Genomic DNA, 25,889 nt, shown 5'->3' on the forward strand with positions numbered 1-25,889 from the left:
GTTTGGCAGTTACTAAAACAATCCAGTATAAAATCTCCAGTATCAATCTTTTCGGCTAACTTTCCACCAGAAAGTGGATAAAAACGTTGAACTATTCCTTTAACAGAAAATATAACCTTATGCCTTAGATGAAGGTGTTGTTAGTAATCGTACTGATACTGAGTCGACTAGATTTGTTTCAGGCTTTGGAAACGTGATGAAAACAACAATGTTCACATGATAAAGACGTCACATGTCACTCTGACATAAACAACCTGCCTTCAAAATGTCGTTGTAGTTTGTAACATGAATTATAAATGTATTCAAAGCATTAAAGCCTCAACATGACCGAGATTATCCAAATTTGTTATTAGCCGTTATTGGTGCATTAAGGGAAAGAGTCAACATTAAACTAATACATGTGATTAAAATGACATTTCCACTGTACCTTTCTGCTTTCTAACTGGGTGTTTTTCCGGTTCTGTGGCATCATTGTTGGCGCCTCGCTGGGAGCCCGACTCTTCAGCGGGATGACCGAGCACCTCTTTTGCCAAAATGTGGAGGTACTTCAATGCCCTGAAAGGATTTTTTTACACCAAATGATTACTTGATCTTCTCAAAACAAGAGGTTTACATTTTTATACTTTTTGTACTAGGGCTGTATTCACTGAACATGAGGCTAAAAGTAGCTCCTAAGTGGAATAAAATCCTAAATATAAGGAGCGTGTTCAGTCCTAACTTGAGGAGGACTTTAAGTTAACTTTATTTTTTGCTCTCAAAGTATTTCACTAAACATTTTAGAGCTAAAAGTATCTCCTAAGTCTAAGAGAAGTTGGAGGAAGTCCAGAGGAGTCCTGAGTCACTAACAGTCAGTCAGCTGCTGCAGCTCGTTGCATCAGAGTTTTAGAAAAATACAATAACAACCTTTTTAAAGCATATTTAGACAGCGGTTGAATTAACAAGGATTCAATTAACTCACCAACAAATCAAAACAATCCAACACGACACAGAACAGGAAATGCAGAGTTTGCAGGACTGATTAACTTGGAGCATCTCAGATATTTGTCAGAATTATTCAACAAACCTAAAATGTGCTCTTCAGGCCCCAATTTGTTGGATGGTTTTTAAAGTGTATGTTCAATAATCACTTCCTGAGATAAATATAAGGAGCTGATTTCATGCTGGTGAAGGTTGGTGATGTTTGATACCAGCTATAAATCTACTTGACACGTCAATATTTGACTGTTTCTCTGTTGGCGATCGCGTCTCTGGAATCATCTTCCCCAACATGTCGGATTGACTGAATCTCAGCTTCTAAAAGCTTTTTAGAGGGAAAAAGCCTTTTAATAAATCTCCATCTATGTCTTATGTTCTTGTTTGTTTTAGTTTGTTCTGTTTCTCATTGTGCTGTGTTTTATATTGTCATTTATTTTACTTTATTTATATATTTTGTGTGTGTGTGTGTAGCACTTTGTAATTGTGTTTTAAAAAGTGTTACATAAATAAAGTTTTACTTCTTTATGTGTGAAATCTGTGACTCAGCGTATAAAATCTACGGATCTTCGCACTCTTGTATATTCAGTGTTTCCTTTGTATTCAATTAGCAGCGAGAACATTACAACTACTGCAAGACATAAAGACTGTAATTTAGCTTTAATGTTATCTAACACTAACATGCAGTCCAGATGCTTTAGAGGAGGTGATTATATAGCCATTAAAAACATTTTTACCACTAAAAACCTCAACTTTAAACATAACTTAGATCCAAACAGGGACAAAACTAGAATTATCGCTCAAAGCACCACAGCTGTATTAAAATTAACAGAGGAAACATTGATATAGACACAGACTGGTCACCTGTCAACCAATCACAGTGGACACTGTGAAGCATGCTGTCCTCCACAGTAACGGGTCTCCTCTTAGCTTAAGAGAGTTGATTCCTTAGTAAAAGTTTCTCTCAGCAGTTTTGTGAGGAGAGAAAACCTTCTAGCAGTAAGATACGACTCTTCTATTTCTGAGCGTGTAGGTATGTATACTATACTAAACCGAACACAGTAGATGCAGCGTCAGACGTCATGTGACTCACGCTTTAGCGGCGCCTCTCCTGCGACGGCCGCCCGCTTCGATCTCCTCCACAGGTTCGGTCGGAGCTTCCTCGTCACACGGCGGCGGATCTGTAACTGCTTCCGCTTTCTGTACCATCTGCTTCCTCACATACTTTCTCCTCGGCTTCGGCGTCCCGTTTTCCTGCAGCACGGTATCTAAATGTCCGCCCTCTCCTGCTGGGAGGGGCCCGTCTGCGACGGGAGCTTTTACGGCAGGAGTCTTTTTGGCGGGACTCTTTTTCGACGGGGTCTTCTTGCCCCTCGATGTCTTTTTAGGGGTTTTCTCTGATGTTTTTCCATCAGATTCTTGAGGTTCCGTCGGTTCTTGCTCTCCATCTGCAGGCTGTTGCGTGGCCTTCTTTGCTTTTACGCTCTTCGCCGGAGTCTTTTTAGGAGCTGCTCCATCTCCAGAGCTCTTTCTAGGTTGTCTTTCCTGCACATTAATCGCGTCATCGGTTTCATAATCCGAATATTTGGGATTTTTCCTCCGTTGTCGTCCTTTTGAGCTGGGTGTTAAATCCCACAACTGCTTTGATGGCGTCTCCTGCCCTGCGAGGAGACATATTATTACTCCACAGGTGGACAGTGTGTAGTATAGAAAGGAAATTAACTAAATACATTAAAATAGAAACATATTAAAAAGACAATTCAAAGAATATAGCTTCACCTAAAGTCCTGTGGATATATTTCACCAAATGTTACTCTTACAGGTTACATCCTTACAAACAGACACCGTAATCTGAAGCATAATAATATTTAATACGGCAGCTGTTATTGAGAATGTAAAAAGTGAGCACATATTAGTAATTCATACTCTTGAATTAGTCATTTGTGCAAATTAACTAATGTTTAACAAATTAATTGTTGCTCTTGAATTATTTACTTCAGCAAACAAAGTAACAGAACAAAATGTTAAACAATACTGTTAACATTTGATGGGCAAAATCCAAAGTATATTCATGTATCTCTGCTGAAAACCAACAAAATGCTGCATTAAATCCAAGCGACTTCCAAGATTAGATGATTCATGACATGACAACTTCCACTGTGTGTTTTGCACTGCATTAACAGACACAGTGGCAGGTTTTTGCTGAAACATCTAATGTAGCGTCACAAAGTGTAAAGTAGATGCAGATGAATGTAATGACTGCAATAACCTGACAATATTAATATAATGGTACAAATTCAGTATTCATAGTCGCTTCTAGAGCTGCTAGGATTAGTCGATTAGTTTCACATTATTAATTACCGACTATTTTAATAATCAATGAATCATCTTGAGTAATTTTTTTTAAGAAAATGTATAAAATTCTCTGATTCCAGCTTCTCAAATGTGAATATTTTCTGCTTTCTTTAGTCGTCTATCACAGTAAACTGAATATCTTTGAGTTGTGGCCAAAACAAGACATTTGATGACGTCACCTTGAGCTCTGGTAAACAGTCATCAACAATCTTCATCATTTCCTGACGTTTTATGGACCAAACAACTAATCCATTAATCGAGAAAATAACCTACAGATTAATAAGTAATGAAAATAATCGCTAGTTGCAGCTCTGGTCACTTCAGGGCTAAAACACAGCTAGCATGCTGCTCAACTTCAGTAGCAATAACAACTTATAACTTTAATTCTGATTGCTACAGTAACTAACCCTAACCCTAATCTTAGCATTTTTTTTCAGTGCATTAATGTGTACCAGTTGGTCAAAACAAACAAACAAACAAACAAAGTGGTAACAGATGACAGTAGCTGCAGTAAACCTTGTCCAGAGTCAGTGGCGTCCATAGGCTCCGGCTTTCTTGTTCTTTGGTTGACTCGTTAGACGCCTCCTCATGTGTGGAGTAAAGTTTCCTCTCACTGCCGACACACAGAGATGAAGACAGACGTCACGTTTGTAAACCTTTTTATGAACCACACCTGTAAAACATTACTATTTAAGACAGAGATATGAGAGTGAATTACCAGTGGTGGAAAGTAACTAAGTATATTTACTCAAGTACTGTACTGAAGTACAATTTTGAGGTATTTGTACTTTACTTGAGTATACAACACCTTGTTAAAGATTTTTGTTGAAATATTGGATCATTTGAACATTTATTGAAATGAAAGCATGTGAGAAGTTTAGAGGGAAAAATCACTATTTGGTGGAGCTGTTAACAACTCATAGACATGTGAAATGTGACCCCGACTACACACTGCTTTTTGTAAGACGTCAAAAGCCAAAAAAAGGTTGGAAACCACTGGTTTCATCTTTAACAATGTGTTTTAAAAGCTTGTTATATAATCCATTGTGTCAAATCTTCATCTGAAAAGTAACTAAAGCTGTCAAATAAATGTAGTGGAGTAGAAAGTACAATATTTCCCTCTGAAATGTAGAAAGTAGCATCACATGGAAATACTCAAGTAAAGTACAAGTACCTCAAAATTGTACTTAAGTACAGTAGGTGAGTAAATGTACTTCGTTACTTTTCACAACTGCATTTCTATCAGATTACTCGGTGTTTCCTCCTGTGGTCTGTCTGGCTTTAAGTTATAACCTTACTAAAAAACATCTTTATTGTATTTTAAATGGCTTGAAACGTCGCTGAGTAGATTTTCTAAAAGTATTACTGTGGAAAAGTAGAGTCTGAGGACACGTAATAGCGATATCACGTTGTCATATGGACAGACTCACCAAACCTCGTTGAGTAATCTGACAGTTTTAATCTGTCTTCCGTCCCGGCTAAGCTACATGGCTAAAACACACACCAAACCTTACGTTTCTTTATAGTTTGTAGTCATCATTTAATTCGGCACAGCTTTCTAACAGTAAAAATACACATTTACAAGTTATTTAAGTAATAAACCATCGTATCTTGACTGGTTTGTTTCCCTCTTCCACGCTATCTAGCTACACGGCTAACGCTAACCGGCTAAAGAGGCTTCTCACACTGCCGTTAAACAACTGTAATACTCTTTAGAAAGCGAGCTGTGAGTTACCGGGGACGTTACCGGCACGGTTAAAAGCTCACCTTGCGTACAGCCGTGGCTTCCTCCCCGGTGGCGGAGGCTGAAAAGCCGCGTAACTTACCGAGTCCGGTGTGCTAGAATCTGCCCACCCGGGATCGAATCCCAAACTGCGCTAACCGGGAACAACACCGTAGAAGATCACATACTAATCAACATACACATCCAGCCGTTATTCTTTTTCACGGTGGGTGTTATAAAGCAAACATCACCGGCGCTGTTTCAAGAGCTGCAGGCTGCTGAAACTCACATTCCGCTGACATCAGACCGCCATGTTACTGTAGGAGCGTGGTTCCCCACAGCGCCCCCTATCAGCGGACCGAGGAACTGCACCCTCATCTGCTGCAGCGGCCACGAGTTCAATCCTGACCCTGACCCTGATCCTGATCTAATACAGACCTGATCCTGATCCTGACATGCACCGGTGTCTGATGAAAAAATGTTGGAAATATCCTAAGATTCCCAATTACAAGAAAATACTGGTCCAACTTCTACCCACGAATCACTTTTACATGTTTTCTAACTGCTGCTGCTTTTTGTTAATCTTTATGTGTCGTGCTAAGAATGTTAAAGTGTTTTCGATGTAAAATTACCACCATTAAATAAATAATAGAGCTGAAAATATAAAATGATAATAATAAAACTATAATAGTATTAATAAAAATAGGAATAAAAAGTCAGTCTTGCATAGATCATACAGGAGATAAGCAAACAATTAAAAACAGATGGAATTTAATGGAAAATGCCTCAAACTCCTGAACACCAGTGCATAAGGAGTGATTCACATAAAAGCCTGTTTATATATCAGCTACATTAAAATTATAAGTAATCAGAATATAAACACTCTGAAAAGGGCCATTCTGCATAAGTACTTTTACTTTTTATATGCAACTTATTAAAAATTTGCTAAAAACACTCCTGTACTTTAACTAAAATAAAACTCTGAATACATGACTTGAAGTATACTTGAGTAATTCTACATAGTAGCATTGCTATTTTTACTTAACTGAAGGATCTCAATACAATTTCACAACTGCCAAACATGAGCATATTATAACATGCTATTGGACATGTGGTACAGTGGTTAGTTCTGTCACCTCACAGGGTTCGAACCCACCGGCCAGCTGGGGTCTGGGGTCTTTCTGTGTGGAGTTTGCATGTTTTGCGTGTCTGCGTGGGTTCTCTCCGGGTTCTCCGGCTTCCTCCCGCTGACCAAAAACATGCAGGTTAGGTTAAGTGGTGTGAATGTGAGTTTCTGTCTCTATGTGACTGACTGGTGAGCCGTCCCAGTGTACCCCGCCTCTCGCCTAATGTCAGCTGAGATCGGCTCCACCGTGACCCTTTAGAGGATTAGTGTTAAGAAATAGAAAGTGTAGAGTGGTTCAAAACAAATCATGAATATGTTTTCATATATATTTTTGTGAATTTCATATTCTTCTGTTTTATTCCAGTTTATCTTATTTTTTTATTCTATTTAATCATTTTAAAAGTCTCTTCTTGTCTTGTGTTTCTTTTATGTCTTTAGAAATACTGTTTTACTTGATGTCTAAAGTAAAGCACTTTAAATTGCCTTATTATTCAAAATAAACTAAATATAATAACCACTAATAATAATAATAACCACAAAAATAACCAGTCAACAATGGGAGAACATGTGAAACTATTTTCTCTACTTCTTGTTTTATGTATTGGTGTGAATTCTGTTGGAAGAATCTTATTCGTTTCTTCATTACAGAAAGAAGAATTAGAAACATCTAATATCGATAGACCATACATGTTGGAGAAATTGTGGGGACGATGAGTCAAATCACCACCACATTGTTTGGAACTGTCCAAAGATACAACTATTTTGGGAAAGTATTTGGAGAATCATGCAGCTTATTCTTGGCCGGCAGATCCCATTGACATCCGTGTCATTTAATTTAGGCGATCTGCCAGAAGGAATAACAGGAAATGACAGATACCGCCTGAAAATATTGACTGTAGCAGCAAAACCGACCTGCCTACAGTAAGATTATTGGCTTGAAATGATCAAAGAGATCCAAGAAACGGAAAGACAGACTTTCCTAGTGAGACTGAGAAATGACTTCTACATCACAAGATGGACAGAAAACATATTTAATGGAATAAGAAACGTGGTCGGCGGCTTTTCCCCTTCATCCTTCTGCTGTATGTTCTACCAAATGTTGTGCTGTATGAAGACCTCTTGTCCATAATCTGTAATATATAATGTGTGTTGGATGTTGTGGATTTCAAAAAAGATCTAATAAAATCTGAGTGTTAAAAAACAAGAGAACCATTTTACCAAAATGAGAACGATGAAGAGGAGTCCAGTCATGAAGTCCAGACACTAAAAGGCCTGCAGGAGCTCATCTGCGGAGCTGGTGTCCACCCGACGTGACTGGTGAAGACCACGACTGCAGGAAGACCGATGGGAGCAGATCAGACGGGAAGACTGACTGTGGACCTGTGGACGTACAGAACCTGAAAAACACAAAACGTCAGCCAGGCAGGTACTGGAATTATACTGGTATACTGGTTCTGTGCTTCTCTTACCTGATGCTCTATGTGCCAGCTTACAGTCTCCACATCATCATCATCATCACTAAAGACACAGAGCCCATAATGACCATGAATTAAACTTTTAATTATCTGTTGTTATAACACTGCTGGTACTATGAAATAGCAGCACATTACTTCTAAAAAAAAAACAAGTAGTATCATATTAAATACAGACTTTTGTTAATGCAGGGTTGGCTGAGACAGTAACTATTTCATTTAATAGAAATTACGTCTCACAAAATGGAGAAATTAAGTGCTTTTGAGTCCATTTTCTTTATGTGTTTACAAACAGTACAAGGCTACTAAATGAACCTTTATTTAAATCTGGCTTATATTATTTATACAGTATATTGTCTGTATGGATGGTGGTGGTGGAACAAGACATGAGAACATTCTTCATTAATTATCATTATTTGATTCACAGGTCTTCTTCACTGAACCTTTACAAACACTACTTACATCGCCACCATCACATCAAATGCGGCCAAAGGATGAAACGTTACAAAAGCAGGTCAAGACCAACTCAAAGTCTTTCGGTAAGATTTTACACGTTCACGGACGAGCTCGATATTTAAGATTCTTCAAGATTTCTGTTTGGCCTCTTCTTTCCTTGTTTCTGCTGAATCATGACTGTTCTCTATTGTGCAAACTGGACTCTACTGGTGTTCAACGTGCATTAATTTCAGTTAGATAATGTACCTGTTTTCTTATCTTGTCTACAGTAGCTGACAACTCCTCTGATGGCAACAAAACACAAAAAAAGGACACAAAGGGCTTTCTATTCTGACTAAATGTGGATTATAGCTCCAGCATTAAGGGGAACAAAAGCTAATTTTAGACATTTTAGGCTATGTTGACAGTTTAGGCTAGTCAGTTGTACAGAAGGAAAAATAATACCAATAACAAAAGCTAGAATCTTCCTTCCCCCAATAAAAACCAAAACCAAGACAAATATACAGATTTTAACCGTCTTGGTGCTTGGAACCCTAATGCAGATGCTTTCTACGGCTTATCACTAAAATAAACATAAGTGGGAATAAATTGTACATAAATAGATAATTTCTCAATCAGTGCCTGACATCCATGTTCACATCTCATGTACTGGGACGTTTTTCATTCATCACACAACTGTTACGTTTACCTTTCACATGAAAAACAGAGTGCAACATTAAGCCTCCCAGGAAATGTGCATCTTTATCCCCATATTTTAACAATATCATGTCCCCCCCCCCCTCTATAACAGCCTTCAAGTTTAGCCATTCAGAACAAATATAAACACGTCAAACCGACTAGTTCTACTGACCCGACCCTATAGCACTTAAAACAGAACCAGATACACTAAATATTTTTGGCAGAATATTTTTTTTCACATAGTTTTTTTTTATAGACATTTTCACAGATTAAAGGGTAATCCTCTTTGAATGTTTCAAATGAAAATTAAGGACAAATTATCATTTTCTGAACAAAAACAGACGTAAAGGTGCAATATGTAAGAATTGTTGAATTCATAGTCCACACTCCAAACCAACTGGTGGCAGCATATCACCAGATAGTTGGGGTGTCCGTTACGTTATGCTACGCTACATTAGCACCAAATCAATAGTGCATTATCTGTGCTTTGTTAGCTAGCAAACTAGGTAACTAGGACTTTGAGTAAGTATGATAGCTATATCAATTCAGTGCTAATGTTGAGCTAACGTTTGTTTTGAATAAATCTAACCTAGAAGAAGAAGTACTACTCCTTCATCCTCTCATGTCGGACTGAGCGAGTCCCCGGGAACAGCGCCGGGCTTTGAAGCCAATTTGACATAGTGGCCAAACCGTGGAATTACAACTTCGGGGTCCATCATGTGATGCACATTGGCCCAAAAACACTTTTTCCCGTAGACTTACATTGTGAAAGAGACTTCTGTAAATACATTTTTTGAGCGTTACAACCCCACAAAATAACTCGTTCACTATCAGAATTTGATCCATTCGGTCCGATCACATTTTGAAAGTCTAGAAGAGCCGCACGATTTAATTGTTTTATCCTCATTCAAATTAGCCGGAGGGCTAAACTGGAAGTTAGCCTTCTCAGCCAGCGGAAGTCTCTAGTGAGCATGCTCCATGGCTGCATTGGGCCCATAGAGCGTGCCCAGTATGTTTTCATCCAAGTAATTTCTTTACAACAGGAAGTGACTTTTTTAGGTTCGTGCGTGACTCAGCGACTTTTATAGGAATGAACGTGGCCCCCGCCTCTGACGCTGTATCCAGTTCTCTTAATACATCCATGTTGGACTGAGGGCAGACAGTGACTCACTATCGCCTCTTGAGGTACAAAGTGGTATTACGAGACAGGACGGGCCGGGGCTAGCTGGTTAGCATGCTAACTTCAGTAGCAACACAATACACAGAGGTCTTTGACCTAACATCAAAGCTGTTATTTCTTCACATCCTGTTGATGATTTTAGTTAATTTGTGATTGTTTTAAACTAAAATTCTGACATAATTCTTAAATATTGCACCTCTAATTGAAGTGCACAACAGAGGGGAAACCGAAATACATTCATGAATGCAAAACAAGTTGAAAAAAACAAAAACAAATTAAGCGTTTGAACATTACAAACGACTGACAACCATCCATAACTGTACACCACTATAGCAGATACAAAATGCAGAGTACATTATCTTTAGGCTACATGCTATTTGTTAAATATGCTGTTAGACAAAAACAGGTCTGTCTCTGAAGGATGTTGTTATAAATGCTCGGTATGTTAACTATCACGTGTCAATGTCCGTGTTGGCGAGGTCGAGAGGATGCATGCTATCCTGAAATTCTTTTCATTTGGCCGACAATAAACATCCACTCTGATCACGTGCCTGCACTATACATCAATAGTACGTCCGTTAATTTCCTCAATAATGTTGTTGTTGAGGATTTATTGGCTTTTGTTTTGTGATCACACATTAAGAAACAATTATATTTCTGTGCTTACTTGTTTCCCTGCTGATTAGATTTTTTTTTTGTGTGTGTATACTTCTACTCGGAAACGAAGATAAAATACGGATTGATGCAAAATAGAAGATTCCTACATCCCAACAACTTTTAAGACACTTAAGGAATACATACAGAAAAAAAACGACATTTAGAGATTGGCTTTACCCCGTCAGTTTTAAGCTCTAAGTAATCACGTTAAGTACTTATTGTGTTGTTTTCCTTTTACTTGAGACCATTTTAAGAATGAGGTAGGCCGACATGTGACACATCGATGGCACTTTTAAAGGAACAGGTTAACATTTTGGGAATTACGCTTTTTTTTTGCTTTCCTTCCATTCTCTCCTTCCTTGAGAATTAAGTATCGATATCGATTATCTTAACTTAGTGATAAATCTTGAAGCAAGAAGAAACACTTACACCTCCTCCAAGCTCAAAATATGCAAACCAATACCTTTAAAACTCACTATTTAATCCATCCTATCTCATTTTAAAAATCCATACACAAACAGAGATGAAAAACAGGTCACCTCACTTTTGGAAAGAGAGCAAAGTAGGTAGCCTTATTTCCAAAATGTGTAACTATTTCTTTAATATCTGATGCCAGATGTGTTTTTTTGCCTTTAATTCCCTTTTGTCTTCATTGTTCTTGGTAAATAATGTGCCTGTTCAAAGTGTCCTAGATGGAAACAGATGCTCTGTGAATAAACGGTCCCACTAGTGAAAAATATGGTTAAGGTAGCGACGGAGTGAGGAGATTCAAAAACAGGGAGGACTGATCGTTATCTGTGAACAAAAAAAAAAAAGATTCTTCCAACGTTAATTAGGCCAAAAAAAGGCCTGACAGTGAGTAAAAATGCCAGAGGTCTGGTGGTGATGGATATTATGAAGTTATATAGGTCATACTTAAGAGGCACAAACCTTTTCAGAGAGAGAGAGCAACTAGACAAGTCTAATAAAATAATATACTATAGTGTAGCGTCCTCTCTAAAGGTTAAAATAACTTCTTCCCTTTAAGTTAGACATGAAGGACAAGAAGGGCTTATCAAACTTTTAAAAGATAAGACACATTTAAAGGTGGTAAGAAGAATCTGTTACAGATAAACACACAGATAAACAGTATACTAAATTTCTTAGGGCTATACAATAACAACCAGCCTCTAAACCAGAGATGTATATATTCTCATATATCCACACTGACACCTTGAGGTTTTCTCTCAGCATCACCTAAAAGCTTTCTTAACTTCCAAAACTCTAGAAGTTGTATCTCCGTCTATGAGCTGCCTTCTCACCTGTTTGTCTTACTTCTTGTGGAAAACGAAGAACGCAGGTTTTGTTATCGTCTTCGTCACATTGTCGCGGCTAATCAAGTGTGGACGGACGCCCGATGCTTTTTCTACCTCTTGTGAAAAAAATCGGCTGAAAGTGGTCGACATGTGTTAAGTAAAGTGTCGTTTTAAGTGTTCCTCTGTCGCTTTGCAGCCTCAGGGTGAGCCTCCATGACGCCTGGACGTTTCAGATTCCATTGGTCGATCTGTCTCTGCCTGTCATGCTGCTCCACCTCTGATTCGCTGGACGAGCTGCCGGTATTGCTGCTGCTACTGCTACTGCTGCTGCTGCTGCCTCCGCTGCCTCCTCCTCCTCCTCCGCTGCCGCCGCCGCCGCCACCACTACCGAAAGCAAAGCAATCCTTCCGCTTCACGTCACCCTTTCCCCTCTCCCCTCCTCCTCCTCCTCCTCTCTCCACCTTCTCTCTCCGTTTCCCCTCCGCCATCCCGCTGCTGTCCTCTCCAGGTTTCTGCACATCAGTCAGTTCCATCTCTATCGGGGCCTGCTCTGGTCCCGGCATGGCGTCTCTCCTGTCCATATCCACCCACAACGGTCCAGGTGGAGGCTCTAGAGGGGTGTAGTGGAGTACCGGCTGCTGGAGCTGCGTGTCCACCTGCGGAGGGAGGTTCTGGTGCTCTGGATGGAGGAGCTGGGTCTGGTGCTGGAGGTGATGCAGTGGCTGCAGTGGGTGCTGCATGGGTTGGTGCTGGAGTTGGTGTTGCTGCTGATGGTGGTGGTGGTGGTGGTGGTGGTGGTGATGCTGCTGGTGATGCTGGAGGTGGTGATGGTTGTACTGATCCATGATCGGCTTGTCAACATTATGGACAAACGTGTCCTTGGGCTGGTTTTTGAGGAACTTCTCAAATTTCTTGGAGGCTTTTTTGTTTGTCACAAACCAGTCCTTCAGAACCAACAGGAGGAGAGAAAGTTAGAAGAGGAACTTAAAGAGCTTTGGAGGTGACTGTTTCTTCAATAGACTGTAATGTCATCTGCATACATTAACACCAACACAAACTATGTCATTACCTGTGAATGGACAGAGTTGATGTGGTATTTCACTCCACTCTCTGAGTTAAACTCTTTATTGCAGATCAGGCATCTGTATTTTCCAGCCTCAAAGTCGCCCTGAAATGGGATCAGATGGAATTATAGAGACATAAAAGGATTAATAGGCTCAGGAGTACTATGCACTGCATCTGCACGGCGGTCATGAAAATAGAGAACATGCTTTTACTCATCATTTCTGAATGATATATGATTAGACTGTTGTGTAATGTGGTATATATTACTATTATAACAGTCCCAATAAGCACCATTTATGTACATTCACACGACTTGTTTTTAATGTGACGAACCCTTGTGCAGAGTCCCAGATGAGCCTTTAGTCCAGACACACTGGTGTAGGTGGAGCCACAACCCTGAAGAAGACAGAAAGGAAGTTACCCAAAAGGTAATAAAGGTTCTACACAGCAGAGAAACACGTTTATAAAAAGGTTCAATCAGATTGTCTTTGGTTTAAAAGAGCATTGAGGTTAAAAGATAATAGCAATAGAAATATCACCAAAAACATGCTATATATGGAGGACCGAACCTGACTTATTTTACAATAAATAATAAATGAAAAAAAATTTAAAAAATTATTGGTATTATTATCATTATTACTATTATTATTACTAAATTAACAAAAAAATCCTAAATAAATAGAAGACACAAACAAATAGAGAAATAACATATATAATTTATTTATCATACAATATCATACATACTATGCAGTATCATATATATGATATCATGCAATACTGTCAGAGCAAAACAGATGATGAATAAATTAAGAGAATAAAAAACTGTGCTAGTTATTGCTTTACTGGAAGCAGAACACAGTGTGAAGACCTGAGTGTGTTGGTGTTTCTACCTGGTTGGGACAGTGAACTTTCCTCTGCAGCTTCACCTCATTCTTCCACTTCCTCAGCACCTCCTGGCTGAAGGCCGGCAGACCTGGTCGGGCATATTTTAACTGGGAAGGACAGCGTCAATAAGCCAATTTAAGCATAACTTTTATTAATACGCTGACATACATGGTTACTTTTTCATATGTCTGCTTGTTTGGTATAAACATGTTTAATAATAATAATAGTTTTACACTGTATAATAAACAAACGTCCTCCAACTTGATATAAAATTTAAGATGAACTCATCTCTTGCCTTTTTGTCATCGGGCACCAGGTCTGACTGAAACTTCCTCTTGGGCCAGTCTTTGGGCAGCTCGTTGTTGGCAATCTCAGCCAGGTGGAAGTTGGCCACCTGCGCCGAGGCTCGCTGCACCCTGCCGCTGGCCGTCCTCTCCGGGTTGGCCTCTCCTTGGGCCTTCAGCGCCTCGTCTTCCTCGGTCTTCTGGGGCGTCTGCGTAACGGGAAATAAGAGAGGATGAACATGATGGGGCTGAAGCTCAATTTGCTCCAAACACCACAAGAATTCAGGTACGAGATGTAACAGAGCGGACACATTTCTAGTTTAGAGGTTAAAATAATAAAACCATTTTCACTGTCATACATGTTTAAAGAATGACAGACAAAACCACAATTATTTACTGTATTAAGTATGTGAATTTATTGACATATTTCTCTAATTTTTGTCAGATAAGTGACAGAAATCTGATGGATGGATTAACCAATTACAAGATAATCAATTAATCAATTAACTGTCAGCCTGCAACACCTGAATGTGCAGATGAAATAAAATACGACTCACAGGAGCATGTTCTGATTTAAGGTGGTACTCCAGACCGGCCTTGGACTTGTAGGTTTTCCCACAGTGAGAACAATTCAGCAGCATCTTCTCCAGCTCCGACTCCTCCTTCCCGCACTTCTTCATGTGATACACGTATCCCATGATGCTGGTGAAGGCGGCGTTACAGCCCTGAAGAGGAAAAGGAAAGCGTTTTACCATGGGATCATTGAAATTTCATCTTGTCTTGGCTCAACTTACTAAACCTTCTATCTTAAATGAGTATAATTTAGCACAAATGATGACAGTTTACCTCTTTAGAGCACTTTAATTTGCCCAACCTCTTCAGGATTTTACGTAGTTTGTCTTTAATGGCACGATCATCCAGGTCCTTGGCGTCGTCTGCTGAGGGCTACAAACAGAAAAATAGGGGCCAGTAAAATCAAACTTCATGAAACATTCCTCAAACTCCTAAATGTATGGTGTGAGTATCAGTGTGGGTTCTTCTGTGCATTTATGAATAACACTGAGATGATGTATGTAATCACTAGTAAAGAATAACAATACAAAAACAATAAGAATAGCAATTGTCAATCTTAAGAGAAACTGATGCCTACAGTGTGTCTGAGTAAATAATTTGGAGCATAATTAAACATGTAAAACTGAGATGAGGAAGAGGGCGTTCATGAAGAGTCTTACCAAATGGCTGTGATCAGCCATGATGTGATATTTCATCCCTGTTGAAGACTTCAGCTGTTTCCCACAGTGTTGACAGGTAAAAGGTTGCTGCACAACAGATTCAAGTCACATTATATCTGCCATTTGGTACGAACTAAGCAGCTTTACAATACAGATACATTTCAGTATTTATACACGAGTCCTGATGAGAAGAGTCCGGACCAGAGGATATTAATTAAACTACATTACAAGTAGCTTCTGTGGTGGTGAACTCATGATAATAAATGTGTCTCTTAATAGTGAAACATGATACATAAGACTTACATTACCTGCCTCTCAGAGGTCGAAGCTTTCTTTATAAAACAACATGTTTGGTATTCAGTGACTATATGAAGAGTGTATTCTGCCTGTCAATATTTTGTGTTCAGTGTCCTTAATTTTGGCCATTTCCAGGTTGTGGAGTTCAAACTATCTAGTGTTGATGGAGTGATGATAGGAGTGTTGATGGAGTGTCGAGGGAGTGTCGAGGGAGTGTTGAGGGAGTGTTGATAGAGTGTTGAGGGAGTGTCGATGGAGTGTTGAGGGAGTGTTGATGGAGTGTCGAGGGAGTGTCGATGGAGTGTCGAGGGAGTGTTGATAGAGTGTTGAGGGAGTGTCGAGGGAGTGTTGATGGAGTGTTGATAGAGTGTCAAGGAAGAGTCGATGGAGTGTTGATAGAGTGTCGATGGAGTGTCGATGGAGTGTCGATGGAGTCTTAATGGAGTGTTGATGGAGTGTCAATGGAGTGTTGAGAGAGTGTTGATAGAGTGTTGAGGGAGTGTTGAGGGAGTGTTGATGGAGTGTTGATGGAGTGTCGATGGAGTGTTAATGGAGTGTTGATGGAGTGTCAATGGAGTGTTGAGAGAGTGTTGATAGAGTGTCGATGGAGTGTTGATAGAGTGTCGATGGAGTGTTGATAGAGTGTCGAGGGAGTGTCGATGGAGTGTTGATAGAGTGTTGATGGAGTGTCGAGGAAGAGTCGATGGAGTGTTGATAGAGTGTCGATGGAGTGTTGATAGAGTGTCGATGGAGTGTTGATAGAGTGTCGAGGGAGTGTCGATGGAGTGTTGATAGAGTGTCGAGGGAGTGTCGAGGAAGAGTCGATGGAGTGTTGATAGAGTGTCGATGGAGTGTCGATGGAGTGTCGATGGAGTGTTGATGGAGTGTCAATGGAGTGTTGAGAGAGTGTTGATAGAGTGTTGATAGAGTGTTGAGGGAGTGTTGATGGAGTGTTGATGGAGTGTCGATGGAGTGTTAATGGAGTGTTGATGGAGTGTCAATGGAGTGTTGAGAGAGTGTTGATAGAGTGTCGATGGAGTGTCGATGGAGTGTCGATAGAGTGTCGATAGAGTGTCGAGGGAGTGTCGAGGGAGTGTCGAGGGAGTGTTGATAGGAGTGTTGATGGAGTGTCGAGGGAGTGTTAATGGAGTGTTGATGAGGTGTCGAGGGAGTGTCGAGGGAGTATTGAGGGAGTGTTAATGGAGTGTTGATAGAGTGTTGATAGAGTGCTCACCAGTCGGCAGTTCTCCATGTGTTTCTTCAGCCCCTCCACAGTCTTCCTGCTTACACTTTTACATTTGGGACATGTGACTCTGCCTTTAGCTACAATCTGGAGCTGCCAACGCTCCTCTTGACTTCCTGCAGGATGTCGAAACAGTTGTTTATTTCAAAAACAGTCTTAAAGGAGGAGAACTCATGAACTCCTTACATAATATGACAGAGAGAAATTAAATTCAAGTCTTTATATTTTATATTCACTGTGATTATTTCAAGTTAATTTACTATGGATTGACTGAAAAATGATTATCCTGTATTTCAGAATTTTATGAAAAACAAAACCAGGTTATTCTGTTAGAATATAAACTGCAGTAGTTGGCAGCTGCTCCTCTGGTCAGCTCCTGTCACCTGAAGGATAAGTAGGAGGCTCCTTCTTGGTGGAGACGATTGGTGGTTTCTGCTCCTCGCTGGGCTGAGAGGTCGAGGCTTCTGGGTTGTTTTGGACTCCACCGCTGGCTGCATCTGAACCTGCAGTATTTACATCAGATTACTAGATTTTATTTGGTCTAGAATGTGTTATTCTTGCATTTTATAAAAAAAAAAAAACAAACACTATGTAACATAAAATATTAACAACCTGTTGTCAAAATGCCTGAACATGTTTTATTTATTGTACAAAGTGATGATGCTTATTATAAATGATGCATTAACAGATTATTCATCTCTGATTATTTTCTTCTGTGCAAATAGTTTTAATTTACATCCCTCAGCAGGAGGATGTTTGTCTTTCTCAATGATTAGTCTGCAGTTAACTTTATCTATCAATAATACTGAACATGATTAATCACTGCTGCTCAATATTAACATAAGTCATGTTGAGAAAATAATGATGCTGACTACTACTGACAGTGCTTATAGACCATTCAAATCTCTATTCAAACACATATTGGTGAAGTAAATCCAAAGGTAAATGTTCATATCCATTAGTTTGTGCCATTTGTTGAGTTTACAGAGGAAAACTATAAAGATGTGATCAAGAGAACTCATCATGCAAGAAGGAGTCTGAAATGTGTGATGTATCTCAGCTCATTATATTATATATATTATATTATGAGCTATAATATATATAATATATATTATATATCCGACTGGAGGGTAACTCACAGGACTCTCTGCCCTCTGGAGGCTGTGGGAAGTTATTTACAGGTGGGCTTCTCTCCATCTCTACTCTCTGGACTTTCTTCATGTTGAAGTCTTCAAAAATGACACAGAAAGGAATCAAAATCTCCGAAAACCACAAGAACCAAGAAAATATTCACAACTCACTTTACATCTTGTACAAGCAAATTCTTTTTCTTATACACACGACAATGCTCGAAGAACAACTCTGTAACACTCAGATACATACAGTATAATATGGAACAATTTAGGAATAAAAATATTATTTAATATGTACAATATTAGAGCAGAAATGTTAAAACATTTTAAATGTAGATAAATCAATAAACACGTCATAATTAGACCCTCAGAATTAATTCACTCGATCAGGCTGCCTTCTAGTATTTAAACTGAAAAGGCTCCAACTAGCATTTCGACCTCTTTTGAAGTAGCCAATCAGGGTCCAGTATTATGAGGATATTGTCTTCAAATTCATTCAGTTTTCTAATTTAGTTAACTTGCAAAACATCATGAAAAACAGCCTCCCTGAGTCTGTAGATTTGACAACAAAATTATGAAAAATGATGAGACTCATCCAAACTCACACTCTTCCAAATGTTCTAATTATTTTTATTGCTTTTATTATTTATCTTTTATTATCTTAACTAGTTGACTTTTATTGTCTTATTCAATTAACTTTTTTGCTTTTTAATTATTTTGGTGTGCATTAGTCTTTAAACCCATTTTTAACTACCTATATTTTATCAATAGCTTGTAAAGAACTTTGAATTGCATTTGATTTGTTTGAAAGGTGATATAAAAATAAAGTTTGATTGATTGATTGATTGATAATGAAGCTATAATTAAGTATAATTTTGACTATTGTCATGAAATACTAATTAATCACCGGGTCTCCAGACGTGTCCTCTCTCCCTGCTCGTGTTGCTCCAGGCTTGGTCTTGACTTCGGCTTGTACTCCACGCCTGCTCTGGTCCTGAAGAGGCCCGGTCTCTTCCTGGATCCCTGCCTGCGTTCCAGGCCTGATCCTGGCCTCTGTCTCTGCCAGCCGCCCAGGCCTGCTCGGGCCCTCGGTCCCGACCCGACATCCAGGCCTGGTCCTGTCCGGTATGTGCCCTGTCCCTTCCTGGTATCCATGTCTGGTCTTGACTGGAGTGTCCCGCTCTGTCTCTGCCAGAGTTCCAGACCTGCTCCTGCGGTCGGTCTCTACCCGGAGCCCAGGCGTCGGGGCCCCGGTCCCTGCTGGAGTTCCAGCTCTGGTCCTGAGGCTGCGACTGCTCCCTGCTGGCCTCGGGGCCCTGGGGCCACACATCCTTCGCCACTAGTCTCGGAGGCAGCCTTGCAGAGGGCGGAGCCATGGAGCCTGGGTCCGCCCCATTGGCCAGACTCCCTGATGACATCACCGAGCAGCTGCTGGTTGGGTAATCTACTGTTCCTATGGAAACACTCTGAAGGTCCTCGAACCTAATAAATACAAAATTTTACAATTATTTACAAAATGCATATCAAAAGCACTGAACGCAGGCTGATAGTGAACTACTGTCTACATTAATATGCATCAATATAATTAGAATCATCAACCGTAAGAGAATTTTTCCACATTAGAAGCACAGATGTGGCTGTAAGAGACGTTTTAATAACAACCATGTGAAGCAGGTTGAGGTTAGAGCTCAGTTTTCACTTGACAAGTGAAGTCAGACACACAAGAAAGAAAGATAACGAATAACAAGAGAGAGAGAGAGAGAGACAGATACACTACAACCATCACTATCACATTAGCCACTTCTAAAAGTAAAACAGCAGGCCAGCCAGTGCTCTGCTTTTTATACTTGGCACAGCAACAGCTACCACTGTTGTGGTTTGAGGTGGTTAATGAACAGAATATATATCAGTCTCGGTCACTTAGTCACAGCTGAGGAGGTTTAACTAACCTTTTAACTCAGAGAGGATGCCTATACAAGCTAGTTTTGAGCAGCAAAAGTGTTGTTTTCATACAGTGTGTATTGTTGGAAAAGAAATCCCTCGTATTAACATCACATGCAACCAAGAATTTATGTGCACATTGCAAAAAATAAAGCTTGTGTGCAATCTGACTGACTTTAGTAATACGTGAAGCTCATTATGAAAGCACCAGAGACACAAAACCAGCTGCAAGACTTGACTCAACTGGTCACTTATGTTTCCAGTATACCTGAAATTGTGAAAAGTGTAATAACATGCACTTGTAGGCCCATTATCTCTCAATAATAATATAATAATAATAATAACTTTATTTGTATAGCACCTTTCATACAAAAAATGCAGCTCAAAGTGCTTTACAACAAAAATTACATGAAAAGGACATAAAAGAACATAAAAGCATGTAGAAAAAAGAAAAAACATTGATAAAGTGAAACTTGAAGACATAGAATGCATTATAATCAAAGAATAAAATATGATAAGAACAAGTTAAAGCATAGAATGTATAAAATAAATGAAAATATAACATTCTAAAAGTGCAAGTGCTAAGCTATTTAAATGCTTGGGTAAAGAGATCGATTTTAAGCTTTATTTTGAAAGTAATAAAATAATTAAAAAAAAAAAAAAAAGGTCTGTGTGTGATGTGTGTAGTTGTGATATCATTTATAACTACACTGGGAATGCATCATGCAGCTTGTCATGCAAATTCAAGACCGTACAAACTCAACTCTTGACAGATGTTTGAGTCTCTTACCTTTTTCTACCATAAGTTCTTTTCATCTTTAGAGCATCTTGGGCTTGAGACTCGTCATTCTAAAACATTCAAGTACAGAACTGTGAAGTAGAGATCCGACGTGTGCATAAAGTTAACAGATTTTGAGTATTAGAACATGGGACATGGACAAACCACATTCAAACATCTGTTATTGGATAGTTTTCTTAGATATAACCCCATAACAAAAAAAAACAAAACTTTCAAAATAAAAGCATGTTGTGGACGTTACCTTAGAGTATCCTACTGCGGTCAGTTCACAGGCTCGTTCTGGCATTCGCTGAACAACTGTTAGAGAGGTTTAAATTTAATTGAATTAAAAATAATTAAAACACACACCAGTGGTAATATTCATATTTGCCATTGACATACATTATAATTACTTTAATAAAGTGTTTTTTTTTTTCCTCTACCTGGACATGGCACTCCACTTTTTGGTTGTGACTGGACTGACTTTCTCTTTCTTGGCACATACAAAGGTGACATATCCCCTCCGATGTGAGCAGGGTCCATTCTAGGATTACTGACACTCTGTAAAAATTAACCCTAAAAACACAGAAGAGATAACATCATAAAATCTGTGATGGTGGAAAAACATCTCAGGGTTTTTACACTCTATATTTTCATTTCTGTGTGAAACCAAGTAATATAAATACTTTTAGTATATTTAAGAATAGAGCTGCAACGAACAATTATTTTCATTATCGTTTTAAACTAAAAAACTGTGAAAAAAGCCTGTTATAGTTTCTTAGAGCTCACATGACGTCTTCAAATGTCAAAATCCAAAGATATTCAGTCTTCTGTCATGTTTGACACATAAAAGTTTCAAATTCTCACATTTGAGAAGCTGTAACCACCAAATGTTTGCTATTTTTTCTTTAAAAAATGACTCAAAATGATTAAATGATTATCAAAATAGTTGCAGATTAATTTAATAGTTGGCAACTAATCGATTAATCAACTTGACAGCTCTAAACTAAAAATCTGTACAATGTTTTTGTAACTGTAAAATAACTGGAGTAATGTTGTTTTTAGTCCAATTATTTGTGTATTATGTGTGTATTTTGATTTTTTGTGACTTAAACAGTTCTTGAACGTACCGCCAGACTCTTTCTGTTTTATTTGTTGAGAGAAAAGGGAAATTAATTTAAGATTTTTCTCCTTCCTGCTCCTTTTTGATCAAGGAGTGTGTGTTATTGTGAAAGAGAGTTTATATTTTGTGTAAAATTGTCAGTGGCAGACAGTAACAAAAGTTCATTTATCCAAGTACTGTACTTAAGTACAATTTTTAGGTATTTGTACTTTACTTGAGTATTTCCATGTGATGCTACTTAATACTTCCACTTCACTACATTTCAGAGGGAAATATTGTACTTTCTACTCCACTACATTTATTTGACAGCTTTAGTTACTTTTCAGATGAAGATTTGACACAATGGATAATATAACAAGCTTTTAAAATACAACACATTGTTAAAGATGAAACCAGTGGTTTCCAACCTTTTTGGCTTTTGACGTCTTACAAAAAGCAGTGTGTAGTCGGGGTCACATTTCACATGTCTATGAGTTGTTAACAGCTCCACCAAATAGTGATTTTTCCCTCTAAACTTCTCACATGCTTTCATTACAATAAATGTTCAAATGATCCAATATTTCAGCAAAAATCAAAGATTAGAGAAAAAGTCCAAAAACTGAAAACAGATTTGTGTATCAGAACTTTGTTTTTTCTTCTTTCCTCTCCCATTAATCATCTCACGCCCCCTCAGATTTATCTGCTGACCCTTTGGAGGGGCCCTGACCCCTAGGTTGGGAACCACTGGACTAAACTAGCTAACTGTATATAAAGTAGTGTAAACTAGCTCCACCTCCAGTAGCTACAACAGTAACATGCTGCTCTAACACTGATGCTTCACTATTAATAATCTAATGATGTCATATATAATAATATATCAGTCAGAGGGACCAAACCACTACTTTTACTGCAATACTTTAACTACATCAAGCTCATAATACTTATGTACTTTTTACTGTAGTAGGATTTTTCATGCAGGACTTTTACTTGTAATGGAGTATTTTTACATTGTTGTATTAGTACTTGTACTTAAAGTCTCCCCCACTCAAAAATATGTTTTTCTTCTTGTTCCTTCAGTTGGATGTTGTTCTCTTCTCTGATGTATGTGCAGAGTTTGTTTTCACATTCATCTGCTGAAAGTGGGAAGTTTCTCTGAGCTCATTAAAAATCCAATTTTAAGCCTCCAATGCACAAACACTGAGGATGGACTTTACAGTGAAGGAGGAGACATCTTGTGTGAAGTAGTTAAACTTTTGAAATGAAATATATTTGCATATTTACAGATTTGAATATGGTAATTACATTTTTTTGGTGGAAAAACCATATCAGACACACAATATTGTTCCAAACAGTCTTTTTATATATTTGAATACATGTCTGGAGAGGATCTTTCAGTAAATGATCTGAGTACTTCTTCACTGCAAATTTTTACTGTAAAAAAAAAAAAGGTTTTGGGTTCAGGTCATGTGTGAAGAGCTGTTGTGTTTACGGTCAGTTGGATTTCCCAGCATCCTGCCTGACATGTGAACGGTGTGTGTCTGTGGATGTGACCGTTTCATGTCACCCTGAAGGCCACTAACTGCTGGGTTAACGGCCCCGAAAAGATGAACACAGCTACACAATTTAGATGATAAGTTATCTGTATGGTGTCTTTTCTTTTCTTTTTTTTCAGTTTCAGTCACCAGCAACACCAGCCATTCCAGGACTGAGACTCCAAACCACCATCATCATTGTGTCTGTGGATAAAAAAACAAGATATAACCAACATCTCTGCTTTTGATGGCGACGGTCAGGAAAACACGTCCAGGAAAGAAGCTAAAGCGGTGTTAGCCAGCTAAAATAAGACGTTTTTTTACTTTCATACGGAGCCGCTTTAACCTGTCCTGTCTGCCTATTATTGTCGGAGGAAGAAATGCGAGCGAGCCTACCGTTACCGTCCTACAGCTCACTCGGTTAGCCTCCATCATGTCTTCGAGTCCGGCCTCCTCCGTCGCCTTTCCCCCGGCAGTGATACCAGTAGGAAGGCTAACAAAGGAAGGCCTGATCCCGGGTGTCCAAAACGACCCCTTGAGACACAAACCTAAGCTTTGACAGCGTCTAAATAGGAGCCAGTCCCTGCGTACACCGGCATAATTCACCTCGGTGCGTTTGCGTGTTGTCCAGCGGAACGCCCTCCTGCGGGAGAACAAATAGACCCGCATCTGCTGCTGCCTTCACGTGCAGGCGGAAACGTCGCTTCTTTTACATTTTTATAGAGTTTAGAGTTTAGAGACACTCCCCCCTCCACACACAAGCTGTATATATCAAATATTCTACTTTGAATAATAATTTGTCAGGTATGGTATTAAAAAAAGTTCAATTATCGTGTTAAAATCCTTAGAATATCTACTTCTTCTCCCTCATTAAAAATCCCATAATCTACAAATATGTAAATATTGTTCATTTCTAAAGTTTTCCTGCTAGACACAAGATGTTCATTCTCAGTGTTTGTGCAGTGGAGGCTTCAAGTTTCCACATCACACTTGTGTAAGATGAATAATAATCAAAAATCAGATTTTCAATGAGCTCAGAGAAACTTTCCACTTAGGAACAAGAAGAAAAACATATTTTCTGCATAAACGTTTTGGAAACATCTGGGTACAACTTTATGACTCCTTTTATTAAATGGTTCATAAGTTGTGACTAATGGCTTCATTAATGGTTAATAAATACATTTCCAGTGCTCTATAGATCAGTTGAACCATTACTAACAACACATTTTTAGTTCAGTTCAAATCTTTTTTGTTCCACAAGGAGGAATGACTTTTGCATCAACGTGGCATAGAGAATAAAACATTAACACAGTAAAATAATATGACAAGTGAAGACATCAAAAGGGATGGTACTGTACGTAATGCAGAATATAATAAAAGGAAAAACTACATACAACTATATTTAAAAAGCACTTTTATTTATTTTTTTAATTTAAATACAAAAATAAGTTCCATAAAGGAAAATGTTTCCCTTATACACTAATTTTTTCCCTCTTTAAGGAGGCCCAAACCCAAAATACTGTCAGACAAAACGCAGGACTGTCACATATTTATACATAACCCACAAAATGCAGTCCCAGTCCTGATCTAAACATCAATATCTCAAATATGAGTCAACGAGACATAACATAAAGGGGGAATTAATAACATGAATAAAATGAGTCCAGTGATCAACTAAGAAATAAATAAAATCTAAAAAATAATAAAAAAATACAAGCGGGTATTAATTTACCAGCACTTTTCAAAAACATTGTTGCAGTGTTTTACAGCAAAAGGTTCAAATGCTTTAAATAAAATCCAAACTCTAAAAGATAAAATGATAATATAAAAACAATTATCCATCTAGTTCCCCTACTGCTTCTGGTTCTCAAAGCGTTCACATCAAGGACCCTGAACTAACACAAATTAGACCACGGACCCCCATCTGATAAGATCTTTGCTTTTACTGTTTTATTTCATAAACTATGTGAAACTCATGACTAAAACAATCATACATTATTTCATTGTGTTACTTACAGATGGAATAATAGTGAAAATAAATGACTCCCCTTTTGGCTGGGGACCCCTGGAACCCCCTGAAGGACCCCTTGGGGGTCCCCAGACCCCACTTTGAGAACCACTGCTCTATAGAGAGTCACAGGGGAGCTGGTGCCAATAGGGATGAAGAGATAAATTACGAGGCAGTTTACTGTATCAGAATTAAGAGAGTTGATTGCACATATAGAATAAATGAAAACTTCAACCTGTTGCACCTAATTTTGGAAACCGGTATCTCTATCCAGAGGGCGAGATGTCATATTCCTTAAAGAGCTGATGGCCCGTTCATCCCCTTCATCTAATGTTCCCTGTGGTCGGGGTTAAGGTCAGGGGAAACACAGATCAACGGGGAAACAGACTTTGAAACATCTGATTCACCCGCTGTTTGAGGTGCCCTGAACAATGAGCTGCTGACCTCTGTGTATTGTCTGTTCCTGTGGTGGAAT

The 25,889-nt window shown here is 38.8% G+C and overlaps 2 protein-coding genes across 8 annotated transcripts in view; both read right to left on the minus strand.

Annotated features, from left to right (window-relative positions):
• gtf3c2 (general transcription factor IIIC, polypeptide 2, beta) overlaps positions 1 to 12,005 on the minus strand; it is a 38,649-nt gene extending 26,644 nt beyond the window's left edge. The window contains exons 1-6 of one of the 6 annotated variants that reach the window (XM_042390065.1): positions 11,921 to 12,005; positions 7,395 to 7,573; positions 6,187 to 6,297; positions 3,844 to 3,940; positions 2,066 to 2,633; positions 428 to 555 (exon numbers count right to left, since the gene is read on the minus strand). In XM_042390065.1, the coding sequence (XP_042245999.1) occupies positions 428 to 555; positions 2,066 to 2,633; positions 3,844 to 3,868 (721 nt within the window). In that variant the 5' untranslated portion in view covers positions 3,869 to 3,940; positions 6,187 to 6,297; positions 7,395 to 7,573; positions 11,921 to 12,005. The other 5 variants (XM_042390063.1, XM_042390064.1, XM_042390067.1 and 2 more) reach the window with 5 other exon arrangements.
• Positions 12,006 to 12,075: 70 nt separating this feature from the next.
• On the minus strand, positions 12,076 to 24,085 carry znf512 (zinc finger protein 512). Of its 2 annotated transcripts, XM_042390068.1 has the most exons (17): positions 23,803 to 24,085; positions 23,557 to 23,610; positions 21,216 to 21,348; positions 21,035 to 21,090; positions 20,785 to 20,843; positions 18,961 to 19,535; positions 18,060 to 18,149; positions 17,304 to 17,423; positions 16,912 to 17,036; positions 15,381 to 15,467; positions 14,995 to 15,093; positions 14,706 to 14,873; positions 14,160 to 14,357; positions 13,870 to 13,971; positions 13,313 to 13,375; positions 12,984 to 13,082; positions 12,076 to 12,858 (listed from the first exon to the last, which is right to left on the minus strand). In XM_042390068.1, the coding sequence occupies exons 3-17, from the start codon at positions 21,313 to 21,315 to the stop codon at positions 12,085 to 12,087; spliced, it is 2,715 nt and encodes a 904-aa protein (XP_042246002.1). In that variant the 5' UTR covers positions 21,316 to 21,348; positions 23,557 to 23,610; positions 23,803 to 24,085; the 3' UTR covers positions 12,076 to 12,084. The 2 variants fall into 2 exon arrangements, with proteins under 2 accessions (XP_042246002.1, XP_042246003.1); XM_042390069.1 differs by lacking the exon at positions 23,557 to 23,610.
• Positions 24,086 to 25,889: the final 1,804 nt, after the last annotated feature.

Source organism: Thunnus maccoyii, chromosome 17, assembly GCF_910596095.1.
Source record: "Thunnus maccoyii chromosome 17, fThuMac1.1, whole genome shotgun sequence".
In the NCBI taxonomy this organism is placed as follows: domain Eukaryota; kingdom Metazoa; phylum Chordata; class Actinopteri; order Scombriformes; family Scombridae; genus Thunnus; species Thunnus maccoyii.